The following is a 12,416-nucleotide window of genomic DNA, read 5'->3' on the forward strand; positions in this document are numbered from 1 at the left end:
TTTTTGAAATGCAATTAAAATCTAAATGCTATTGATTTATGGGAAAATTGCATAAGAATATTAAATAATTTATTTTTGTAATATCATAGCAAGTTTGATGGGCGATGGTTTCACTGAAGGTTTGAAGATCCAGGATAGTCTAACATATGAATGCAAGTTAATGAAATGATACTTAAACCAATTTAAAATGATTTGTATTTAAAATTAACACATAATAAAACATGTCGGGTTATGATTATCAATTATTAGACTGGATGCTCCATGCTGCCCACACGCTACAATAAAAAATTAAAAATAATAATAATTTAAAATTTTAAAAATAAAAAATGGCGACGTCTACTTTTGTCAAAAGTTCAAAACTCAAAAGTCAAGCATTTGAACGGCCTGGGCCCTGGTAGCCTCCCGTGAATACCGAATATAGTACTTGACGAAATTCATCAATTTGTAAAACTTTACATTCCTCAAAATAAGGGATTTGAAAATCAAGAATAGTCATTTTTTAAAATACAATAATTCAAAAAATACTTTTAAATATATGATAGTTAGAAATTATATTTCGAGACAATTTGGAATTTTGGAGACTACTTCCCATTGAAATTGTTTTTCTAAAAAAAAAAATGAAACAACTTTAAATATTCAAAAAATTTATCATTTTTCCAAAATCCATCAAAATAATGTCCAAAAGAATACATCTTATTTAGCTAAAATGATAGAATTCATATTTGAAAACTTGCTAAAAGAAAAAATTAATTTTCTCATATTTAAAAAATAAAAAAAATCAAATAATAAAATATTTTCCTTTTCTTTTTTCTTTTTTAATAAAAATATAAGTAAAATTTAGAGCAACTTATAAATATAATTTTATTTTTAGGAAAAAAAATTATAATTTCTCTTTCAATTTTCATTATTTTTTCACTATATATTTCCTTTTTTATTTATTTTTTCTTTTAGTAATTTATATATATAAGTTGGATAATATTAAGATCAAAACTAAGTAATGCTTGTTGGATAAGAATAAACATGATGATTTTGATTCCACTTAAGCTTTCTTTCCCAAACCATTAATTCAATCCTCACTAGGCCCCTCATTGTCCAAATTAAAACAAAATTTATAGTGAAGTGGGGAATTATTAATTGATGAATCATGGGTTTTTCATGAACTTTGAGTTGAATTTTGGGAAAGATAGAAATTCTCTCTGATTCATTGTTTTTAATAATTTAATAAAGTATTTTATGCTTATTCAACCATTTTTTTTAATAAGAGTGAAAAAATATTTCATATTTAATAGTAATTTTATGTTCAACAAAATTTTATAATAATGTTCTAAAATTTTGACTTTTAGCACCATATTAAAACCAAAAACAAATGTTTATAAAATAAAAAATAAAAAAATTATCTTAAAAATAGAAAATTAGATATTTTTATTTATCTTTTTAGAATTATTTTAAATATTAATTATATAAATATGGAAAGGCACTAAAAGTAAACTATTTTTTTTTAGAAGTATTTTGAAAACATTTCCCGCTTAAAGCTCAAGGATTGGTTCCATACTTCCATCACAAGATTCAGAACCACGGCGCCAACAGACAAAGGCGTCCCCGGATCTTCCCTTTCGGCTGGTCTCTGGACTATAGACAGTAGATCCCTAATCCCTATCCAACCTTGTTTTTCATGTGAATTATGTTGATGGTAGGGTTGAGACTCAGCCTCAGCCTCCGATGGCCACAATGGTTGGGTGGGTGGTAGGTTGGCTGACTTTTGACTTATGGAGCCACGAATCTAGGAAGAAAGGGCGGTGGGCGCGCGTGAACCCTTTTCCTTTGAATTTTCAAACTTCAAAGTCAGTTATGAACGGCCCCCTCTGTTCACATCTATGGTCTGATTCACAGAACCCTCCCCCCTCCTGTGGCCGCAATGACAAGGAAATATCATTACATACTTTCATCATTTTGTCCTAAATCACTTGCCTGTAAAACCCAGAATGATATTTTATGATTGCATTTGCATCTATACCTTAAAATGGGGTCTCTCACATCTCAATAATCACGGGGCTGGATCATGTGTGACTGTGTGAGAGCCTAAAGAGGCATTAATCAATTATGTTCATTTGAAAGTGACTCTCCACCCTCCCTACTTAAACCAAATAATGATTAGAATTCAAAAGTTTTGCCCGCAAATGTAGGCTTCTCTTTTGCTAGGTTTTCAAAAGCACTTCCAAATAAACAATTCTTTAAAATAATTTTAGCTTTCTAAAACCACTAGAATCAACGTAGGTGATTACTATTTTAAACTAACTTATTTATTTATTAATAACTCTCTGTTTTCAAAACCCACTAAAATCAACACTAGTAATAACTATTTTAAACCCTTCCTTGAGTTTGAGTTTCAAAAGGAAGTTGATTGCTAAAACTAAAAGGAAGAAGAAAAAGGAAGACCAGAAATTGACAAGGAGGACTTTCCTGGTCGTTTCTTACATTGACGCTGACCACCAACAAACCCACCATCGCCTTATTGACCACCTCAAAGCCCCAAGAAGCACCAAGGGTGGCTCACCACGTCACCGGCTTTTGTGGTGTGGGTCATCATTTATTTTATTTTATTTTATTTCTTAGAAAAACCAAAATAACTGTCGTGCCCATTGAGAAGAATTTGTGATGCTTGAATGGGAACCAAAATACGGGTAGCCTTCATATGCTTCATCCTCTTTCTCACTCGGCAATAAAGAAGAAAGTAGGTATTGACTAGGTACAGTATCCAATCCAAAATTTAATCTATTGATATGCAAATAAATGAGACTGAAGTAAATAAAATACATTTTTTTTTTTCTATATGGTATCAAGCTTTTTTGGTAACATAGAATCAGCCCAGGTTGAGGCTAAGGAGATGGATAGGAGGTTGATAATAATTTTGTTTGTAGTCGGAGTTCAGATGAGCAGCCCTCTTGGCATGCTTATCCAATGATTTTTGTCCACCATTCAAGGATAATGTATAAAATATTTAAAATATTAAATCATTTAAAGTGTGAAAATGCCTTTTACAATGGGCTAATTAAATTAGGCCAAAATAGATCTTCTCTTTTGTCTTTTTGAATTTTGTACATTGAACAAGGGTCGATTAATTTACGAGATCTGTTAAGCTAATTTTTTTGACGTTGTTTGCAACATGGCGGGCTGCGCCCCCTCTTTTGCTAAAGCATGTTTTGTTCAATTTGCACACAGAAAAAAGAAGGCTTGGGTTATTATATATGCACATGAGTTCATCAATGATCATATAATAAGGATATTTATAATCCGGTATATATAAAAAAGTATGATAAGTCAAATGATGTCGCATCTCACGTATGATTTTATTATTTTATACCTTACTTCAATTATTTTGTACTTTAGTCTTGTCATTTTGACATTTTGTACATTGATTTTGATATCACGATTCACGATGTTGTAAATGGGTACCATCATTTAGTAATTAACCGTGATGTATCAATTTAGTAGGATTAGATTTTTCATTTTGTATAATGTATTAAGGTCTGATTAGAGTATCAAAGTAATCATTGACCGGATGGTGGTTTCATATGTATAAATTGACTCATCCCATGATCTCATACTCTGAGATGAGATTTTTATGGGACACTTTCTACGATCAATATTTTAACTTGGATGGTATGGATGGGGACGTAAATTTTATACAAAATATACCACCTATGCTGATCACCCATAGTGAAACAACATCACCGTTACATCATTAAGAAAAAAAAAACACAAAGGCAAAAAGGAAAAACCAGCAATGGAAACATGGATGACCTCGTACACAAAAGTCAAAGTAGGGGATAAAGAGAGGGAAGAAAGCAGAAGACAATGGGCAGTAAGCCCAAGTGGGAAAAATGGGTAGTGATGGTTAAATTGAAGAGCAAGAGCAGTTGCGTGAGTGAAAATGGGGTTGGGTTGCGTCTTCTAAGAATCTAAGGCCACGGGAGGAGTCAAAGGGAGAAGGCAGTAGGAAGAGAAAGAGGGGGACAGGTTTGGTGTTTACTCTATGGCATGTCAATGTAGAATTTAGACCCATCTCTCGTCATCTCTTCCCTCAATGCGTTTCCTTGTTTGAACTTTCTTTCGTTTAAATGCCTCTGAATTTTCCATTCTCCCAATCCCACCAACGAACAAGTCCAATTTGTTCTTCTCGTCGTATTTAAAGCTTCTCTGCTTCATATCCCCAAATCACATCTCCCTTCTACACCATTTTTCATTCATAGAGAGGTTCAAAGATGGGGGACTCCTTTGATTCGAGCTCGTTGGACGACTCCGCAGCCGTGGAACTGAGCGGCAAGATTATGGTGGTAGCCATAATAGTTCTCTTCTTCGTGGTTGTGTTTGTTCTCTTTCTGCATCTCTACGCGAAATGGTTCTGGTGGAGAACTGCAGACAGAGGCAGCTCCTTTGGTGGTAGCCGCCGCCGCCGCCGCCGCTTCGTCTTCGCCCCGGGCCAAGACCCGGCTCTGCCCGCCATGCGCAGAGGCCTCGATCCTTCCATTCTTGGCTCCATACCCGTACTGGTCTTCCGTCCTGAAGAGTTCAAGGACGGTCTGGAATGTGCTGTTTGCTTGTCTGAGCTCGTCACCGGCGAGAAAGCCCGGTTGCTTCCCAAATGCAACCATGGGTTCCATGTTGAATGCATCGACATGTGGTTTCAATCCCACTCCACCTGCCCTCTTTGTAGAAACCTAGTTGCGACCGTACTCTCCGACCCAACCACTCCCCAGTCGCCGGAGGCTATTCAGTTATCGGATGAGAGTTCAGCTGCTGGTGACTACTCCTTAGAGTCTCCGAATTACCCCACAAACATCTTGTTTTGGGGAAACCAGACTCGGGTCACCTCTGCTGGATTGTGCTTGGAAGAAGGCGCTGCTTCTTCTCACCCCCCTTGTGTCTCCCCTGGTAATGGGCCAGATGGGATGTTGGTGATTGACATACCCAGGCAGACGGCTGAGAATTTTTCATCCTTGTCGCCTTCCACAGGGGGAACTTCTGAGGAAGAACTCAAATCGCCAATGACGACCAGACTGAGGTCATTGAAGAGGCTTTTGAGCAGGGAGAAAAGGGTCGTTCCTTGCAGTCCCGGCTCTGTTGATGTTGAACAAGGAGGGAGAGGACAGAGTTCAAAATCAACTCTAGATGTCTGACAACATCACCCCCACCCCCCATTTGCGAGCATTGCCCCTGGGACATGACAATCCAGTCGAGAGCTTGAGATTGTTAAATAATCAGATCTCAGGTAGACCAGCATTCGTTATTTTTTGGTGGTTCTTTTTGAAGATGAAATGGTGAAGCTGCAGCACTTCAAATCTCTGCAATCTGTTGTTTATACTAGAATGTATCTTATGAAACAAAAGTAGGATTTCTTTCATTTGAGAGGATGGACAATCCATCTGTTGTAAAGCTATTAATCGAACTGTTCAAAACCTCGTTCTCTATATAGATTCTCTTTACATTTGCTGCAGTGGAATTGATTTCTCTAACAATAAACTACTTGTGATGGAGAAACTTTCAGATATGGGCTTGATTTTTCATCAGAGACTTGAAATTCCACTAAATTGAAATGCAATGTGTATCAAACAGATACTCCAAATTTGATACTAATACTTGCCAAGAATACAAAAATTGTTGTTTACGGGATGGACTGGTATGTGCAAGACAATTGGTTATTCATTAGAGATGCAGGCATCTAGAACTTGGTATACTACAATCTTGTAGTTCTGTTGAATACAAAAACTCATTCAACTCACTGTTATTAGCAGCTTAAGAACCCCTGAACGACAACCTGATAAGTTATGCTAAAGTCATTGGTCTTACAGGCTTGTCTAGCGGTGGACATTGTTGCATATGGAGGTAGCCTATTTACACTACGAAGAATGGCGGTATTATCTTTTTGTTGTTTTTGGAAGTTATACTTACCAGTCAATTTTATGATTCATTGTGCATTTGTTTGTGGGATTTGCATATTTTCAGTTTCGCATTGTTCTGTAGAAGTTCATTGTTTCGATTTGATTTTATTTGATCTTCTGTCGTTATTATATCAAAGTACAGCAACTTTGCTTTAGTTCTGGTGTTCACTGCAAGTATTCTTATTTATGTGGACTCTCATGTCAAAATTTTCTAAGAGCAAGGATATGAAAATTCTCTCTTTTGTTATAGACTTTGTTGGGCTTTGTTTGGCATTAGCTCTTCTATCAATCAAATATCATCTAATGTCTCTTGTTTCTCCTGAGCCAGACATGAAAATGATGGGTTGGAATGCGAATGTCTGGGCAAATGAGATCACTTCTGATTGACCAAAGCTACCAGAGGTAGAAGAATCATGCAGAAAAGTTGGGAAGTTCATTGTAGAAGCTCTTCAGCAAATCATGAAAAATGTTGGGAAGGTTTTGTTTGAAAACTGTTTGGCTGAGATTACAGCTCAATCCAATTGTTTTCCTCAAGCACCAAGTCCTGTAGTGGCATTCATGAATTATGGTGGTTTCTCAATTTCTTATACCTTCTAGGCATATTCAGTGGATTGATGAATTGGTGATTTTGTTCTTTCTACTCATTGTTTTGGGATAGTTTTATTAACTTAAGATTGTTTGGATTAGCTTGGAGAAATGAAAGGGCTTGTGTCCAAATTGTTCTTGAACGTAGTTTTATGTTTTTATAAAATAAAAAACTCTTTTTTAATTTAAAAAATTATTTTGAATTTTCTCTTTTTAAAAATTTGTTCTGAAAATATGTTGTTGTCAACTGGTTTTTAATGCCGGTTTTTGAAGACAACTAACTAACATGAGGGATGCTATCTTCGTGAATTAATTGAGAAAGTTATTTTCAGTATTTGAGTCAAATTGAACTCTTATTAAAAATTTGTTTCAAAAAGTGATGTATAAAATGTTGCCAAACACAGATGGAAAGTGTTTTCCTTCTTCAAAACACAACAACAACTTGTCTATTTTATTTGGTCACTGAAAATTATGAATTGAATGTCAAAAGGACAAGATATTGATTCTTGTTATATGGGGAAATGCAGTTTTTGATTTGTATGGGGAAGACGATCGATGGGGTTAGGTTCAGGGGCCGGGTCCAAGTACCACAGTTGCCATCAGCAGCAAACACTCTGCCTCTTGCATTCTTCTTCTCCGCTCAATCCACCCCAAATCAACAACATGAAGAAGAAAAAGAAGAAGAAAGCATAATCAACAAGGCTTTCTGGAGCAGAAAGATTCATAACCTCTGCACCCGCGACCGCAACGTGGACGAAGCTCTCCGCCTTCTGGACTTGCTTCGCCTCCGAGGCTACCGACCCGACTCCCTCAATCTTAGCAGCATAATTCACGCTCTCTGTGATGCCAACCGTTTCTCTGAAGCTCACCATCGCTTTCTACTCTCCTTTGCTTCTCACTGCGTCCCGGACCAGCGCACCTGCAACGTCCTCATTGCTCGCTTACTTGACTCTCGTACCCCACATGCCACACTGCATGTTTTTCGCGGTTTGATCGCTGTAAGACCCGAATTTGTGCCCTCTTTGATTAACTACAATCGTTTGATACATCAGCTTTGCTCGTTTTCACAACCCAATGAAGCCCATGGATTGTTTTTTGATATGAGGAGCAGGGGCCATTGCCCAAATGCGGTTTCTTACACTACTCTCATAGATGGTTATTGTAAAATTGGTGAAGAGACTAGTGCATGGAAGTTGTTTGACGAAATGCTTGAGAGTGGAGTAGTGCCCAATTCACTGACCTATAGTGTATTGCTTAAAGGGGTTCTTTGCAAGCGGGATGTTGAACGTGGAAGGGAACTGATGTGCAAACTTTGGCAGAAAATGATGGATGAGAATGACCCATCTGTGAACAATGCAGCCTTTGCTAATCTCATTGATTCTCTATGCAAAGAAGGGTTCTTTCTTGAAGTGTTCAGGATTGCAGAAGATATGCCTCAAGGGAAGAGTGTGAGCGAGGAATTTGCATACGGGCAAATGATAGACTCTCTTTGTAGATGTGGAAGGAACCATGGGGCTTCCAGAATTGTTTATATAATGAGAAAGCGAGGGTTTTTTCCGAGCTTAGTATCTTATAATTATATCGTACATGGGCTAAGCAAGGAGGGTGGTTGTATGAGGGCTTATCAATTGTTAAAGGAAGGAGTTGAATTTGGGTTCATGATGTCAGAGCATACATATAAGGTTCTATTAGAAGCTCTTTGTCGTGACGCTGATCTCTGCAAGGCAAGGGAAGTTATGCAGTTAATGTTGAACAAGGAAGGAGTAGATCAAACTAGGATCTACAATATTTATTTAAGAGCTCTTTGTCTTATGAATAACCCAACCGAGCTTCTGAATGTGCTTGTTTTCATGCTGCAGACCCAATGCCAGCCTGATGTGATTACCCTGAACACAGTTATCAATGGGTTCTGCAAGATGGGGAGAGTTGAAGAAGCCTTGAAAGTACTAGATGATATGGTGATGGGAAAATTTTGTGCTCCTGATTCTGTGACCTATACCACTATTATCTGTGGTTTACTGAATCTCGGAAGATCTGAAGAAGCACTTGATGTATTGCGACGAGTAATGCCCGAAAAAGGTTTTAAGCCTGGTGTTGTAACATTTAACGCAGTTCTTCATGGTTTGTTTAAGCTGCAGCAAGCAAATGTAGCAACGGAGGTTTTTAACAGTATGGTAAGTGATGGGGTAGCTGCTAACACTATAACCTACACTATAATAATTGATGGATTATTTGAGTCTGACCAAATAGATGAGGCTAAGAGGTTCTGGGATGATGTTATCTGGCCATCAAAGGTTCATGATAACTTTGTTTATGCAGCAATTCTCAAAGGGCTTTGCCGCTCAGGCAAATTGAACGAGGCTTGTGATTTCTTATATGAATTGGTAGATTGCGGGGTTACTTTGAATGTTGTGAACTATAACATTTTGATCGACCATGCTTGCAAGTTAGGTTCGAAGAGAGAAGCTTATGCAATTGTTCAAGAAATGAAAAAGAATGGATTGACCCCAGATGCTGTGACTTGGAGGATTCTTCACAAATTACATGGGAATGTGGGGAAGTGATTCTGTCTTGAGGATTTAGCATTGCAACCCAAAGAGGGTTTGCATGAGGCAAGAAAATCTGAATTTCTGAAGCAAAATCAATGAAAAAACAGAAAGGGATCCAGACACTGAACATGTAAAAAGTGACCTGATGTGATGTTTCCTGTCAGGGGTCAGGTCAAGGAGGCTACGTCTATTGCTGGGAGATACCATCCATCTAAAGGATGATGCAAGAATTCATGATGTAAAAGCATGGAATTATTAATTTAAGAAATTTTACTGAATGAAAAGATCTACAAAGAGTGTTTCTGAATATCAATATTTGTTCCAATTAGTCTGCAACTCAATTTCTGTGGGCTGTGTACCGAAGGAGATAAAAGCAGCCAGGTACAGAATTTTTATATAAGACTAAGGATGGGGGTTTTTTCCTTTCTATTTTTTGATTCTCTAGAATGGAAGATTAGCTAATGTAGTCCATTGCTGGAGAAGATATCAATTGCTCTTTTTCAGTGTGTCCGAGTATCCTACTTCTTGTAGGATTACAGTCATCTCTGTAACTGCATATGCCCCATAACTTCTTGGTCATTTATGAAGGATCAATGGATTCCAGCTTATCTTATTTACCTGATCGATTTTATGCTCTCTTTTCAATCCTTTGTTTGTGGAACATGCCCCTCATCTTACTGGACAATTTATACAGTTCTCTGATAGTTATGTTCAAGGTTTGAAGGATATGGGCGGACCACACTGCTCGTATCGGACTCGGGGGGAAAAAATAGGAATTTCAGCTTCCTCTAGTTTTTGCCTGAGAATGATCTTGTATGTACTTTCTGTTTCACAACTTCCTCATCCCTCTTATATCATTTGGCTTGCCCTATTTCTACTTTTCTGTTTCCCAACTTCCTCATCCTTTTTTGTTTGTCTTTTTTCCTTGATAATATGAACATGAAGTGGGGAAATGGACAAATCAAACATGTTTTTGGTTACGTATTCTTTTACTCTCTGGCTCCTGCTGGCTGGTTTCTTGCCATCTTTATCACCCAAGAGACTACTGGCTGTGATTTTGTATGTTTGGATCTTAGACTAATATGGCTTGATGATTTCAAAAATTTTGAGTCGTTTTCTGTATCTAGTTTCTGAGAAATCTCAGAAAGTAAAAGCAAATGCAGCATTATCCCCGAAATTAGAAAGAAATCCTGGGAAAGTTAGAGAAATGCACTAACAAAACAGAGGAAAAAATGAAATGGAAGCTCAAGAGACTGCTTGGAGATTTTCTTGCGCAACTTAAAGAGAACTCAACCAACCAACCTAGTTGGCTCTATTTCCAAACTCTGTATTCCCTTCAGACATTCCAATTGCTTAACCATTACAGCAGGCACTCAGATTCTACACACCATGGAAATTATCTTATTACACTTCCTTGTCGCCAAACTTCCATTGTTTTTCCAATGTACCAACATTTTCAGGCTTCTGCCAACCTTCTGGTGTCGATTCTTCACGTTACCAAGTAAACAGGTCCATAGGCCTGGGCACTATGTGAACTGCTCAGCTGGTTAAGACTCACATAGGGAATATCAGTTTCTGCTTTCCTTGTGGGGTTGAAGAGACTAGTAAGCGGGCCAGATGTGGGGCGGCGCTGCTTGCTATCTGTTCGCCTGCCGCTCCCATAAATTGGACCAGAAACATGTCCGCGTCTTGGATCAGAAATGCGAGAACAGGGCACCTGTTCCACACTGGGCTTGTTCTTTTTATCAGCTTTCCACCATGAAAACAGAGTGCTTTTCCATGACTTCTTGCTCCTTTTCTCTTCACTCAATCTTCCCTTTCCAGCTTCATCTCCATGTGGTGATGGGCCCTGGGGATTTCCTTGTCTTGCATGCCTTCTTGCTTCCTCCAAGAACTGATATGAACAGACTCAATATAGAAGGCTGTACACATAGGTCTAGAGATAAGTAGCAGAAGCTGACAAAGAGTGTATTAAATACCTGTGAAAAGTCCTCCTGAAGATCAAGACCATGGTCATTGTAATCCCCCGCCTCACATTTTGGATACACTGCAGATTTCAACATCTTTGCCTGAAAGCAACAGAACCCCATTACCATGACTAAAGCAAAACTAAAATCAAACCAGTAGAAGAACTTGTTCTGTCTCAATTTGATGATTTCAAATCATTTCCAAAAGCAAACCTCTTTCAACAGATTGAATAATCGAATCCTCCCAAAATCTATTAAAAGGAAGTGAAACCAATGGAGCAGACACTGGCAGAGAGATCAAAAGACAAGAAGATGGAATGCAACTCACGTTTACTTAACTTCAAGTATGGTTGGCTTGAAAGAGAAATGACATGAGAAAGAGAAATCTTGTTCTAACAACTTTATGATTGATGGGTGGAAGAGGCAAAGCCAACCACCCCATTAAAACCCCATCAAACATCAGTGTCTGTATATTTTGTAGAGTACAGAAAGCAAGCTGAATTGGCAAACAAGGGGGCAAGGGCCTTTTAACTTTTCTCTTTTTGATTTATACTAGGGTTTTGCTTTTGGAAAGGAGAGTGGTGTAAAGGAGAAGTGAATGGAAACACAGTAAAAGTCAATCCACACATTACCAAAAAAAAATCAGCATCAAGACAACTCAGCCTCTACTAACAAAGAATCAAATCTAAGTTTGCCCATCCGTGAAGGAAGAGCCAATTAAAACAGTTTAATGTATTACCAGTTTAGTATTAGAATATCTGATTACCTTCCTTGCTAATAATCACCAGGATGGAAAACAGTTGATATTGGAGGAGGGAAAATATTAATTTGAATAGATCAAGATATACTCTGTAATCATATTATAATGGAGGGGAATAAATTAAATGGTTGAATTGCATCAAGTCCGCCGCATGTTTCGGATTCTCACGCTACTTTTTCTGTGGGTGGAGCAAAGTATTGACCGACTTCATCTACAAACTCTCCCCACTCAATGCCTCCTGCTTTTTCTCCCTTTAGACATTATGCTGCTCGGATGTGGGTGTACAGAATTTAAAACCTGTTCTTGAAATATTTTCAGTTATTATTTATAGAATGTTTGAAGAAACAATTGAAAAATAGAGAATACTTAACAGATTTCTACCATACTTAGAGGTTTTCAAAATTGAAAACCAAAAGCTATTTGAAAGAACCGTAGTCAAAAACTAATTTTTTTTCCCGAAAATTTTGTCAAACATGTTAGCCTCTAAATTGTAGCTAGCAGATAAGACAAATGCCAATAACGTCCGTCCAATTCTCGGATTTGATATTTGCATACTCCCATGATCCATCAGCATTAACATGGCCGATGGTTTTTTGTCTACTTCTTTCAGAAAGTG

The 12,416-nt window shown here is 37.6% G+C and overlaps 3 protein-coding genes across 6 annotated transcripts; 2 read left to right on the forward strand and 1 right to left on the reverse strand.

Annotated features, from left to right (window-relative positions):
* The first annotated feature begins 3,881 nt into the window (after positions 1 to 3,881).
* Positions 3,882 to 5,500, forward strand: LOC117921443 (RING-H2 finger protein ATL3-like). The gene has a single exon (XM_034839296.1). It carries the CDS (start codon positions 4,263 to 4,265, stop codon positions 5,175 to 5,177), a length of 915 nt encoding a protein of 304 aa, XP_034695187.1. The 5' UTR covers positions 3,882 to 4,262; the 3' UTR covers positions 5,178 to 5,500.
* A 189-nt stretch (positions 5,501 to 5,689) lies between these two features.
* Positions 5,690 to 9,686, forward strand: LOC117921442 (pentatricopeptide repeat-containing protein At3g18020). Of its 3 annotated transcripts, none has more exons than XM_034839294.1 (2): positions 5,690 to 6,507; positions 7,052 to 9,686. In XM_034839294.1, the coding sequence occupies exons 1-2, from the start codon at positions 6,505 to 6,507 to the stop codon at positions 9,086 to 9,088; spliced, it is 2,040 nt and encodes a 679-aa protein (XP_034695185.1). In that variant the 5' UTR covers positions 5,690 to 6,504; the 3' UTR covers positions 9,089 to 9,686. The 3 variants fall into 3 exon arrangements, with proteins under 3 accessions (XP_034695185.1, XP_034695184.1, XP_034695186.1); XM_034839293.1 differs by lacking the exon at positions 5,690 to 6,507 and having other exon boundaries at positions 6,698 to 9,136; positions 9,245 to 9,686; XM_034839295.1 differs by lacking the exon at positions 5,690 to 6,507 and having other exon boundaries at positions 6,698 to 8,248; positions 8,384 to 9,686.
* A 615-nt stretch (positions 9,687 to 10,301) lies between these two features.
* LOC117921445 lies at positions 10,302 to 11,790 on the reverse strand. 2 transcript variants are annotated; one of them, XM_034839298.1, is made up of 3 exons: positions 11,369 to 11,790; positions 11,053 to 11,142; positions 10,302 to 10,967 (listed from the first exon to the last, which is right to left on the reverse strand). In XM_034839298.1, the coding sequence occupies exons 2-3, from the start codon at positions 11,134 to 11,136 to the stop codon at positions 10,563 to 10,565; spliced, it is 489 nt and encodes a 162-aa protein (XP_034695189.1). In that variant the 5' UTR covers positions 11,137 to 11,142; positions 11,369 to 11,790; the 3' UTR covers positions 10,302 to 10,562. The 2 variants fall into 2 exon arrangements, with proteins under 2 accessions (XP_034695189.1, XP_034695190.1); XM_034839299.1 differs by lacking the exon at positions 11,369 to 11,790 and adding an exon at positions 11,254 to 11,361.
* Positions 11,791 to 12,416: the final 626 nt, after the last annotated feature.

The sequence above is a fragment of the Vitis riparia genome, chromosome 9, assembly GCF_004353265.1.
Source record: "Vitis riparia cultivar Riparia Gloire de Montpellier isolate 1030 chromosome 9, EGFV_Vit.rip_1.0, whole genome shotgun sequence".
Lineage (NCBI taxonomy): Eukaryota > Viridiplantae > Streptophyta > Magnoliopsida > Vitales > Vitaceae > Vitis > Vitis riparia.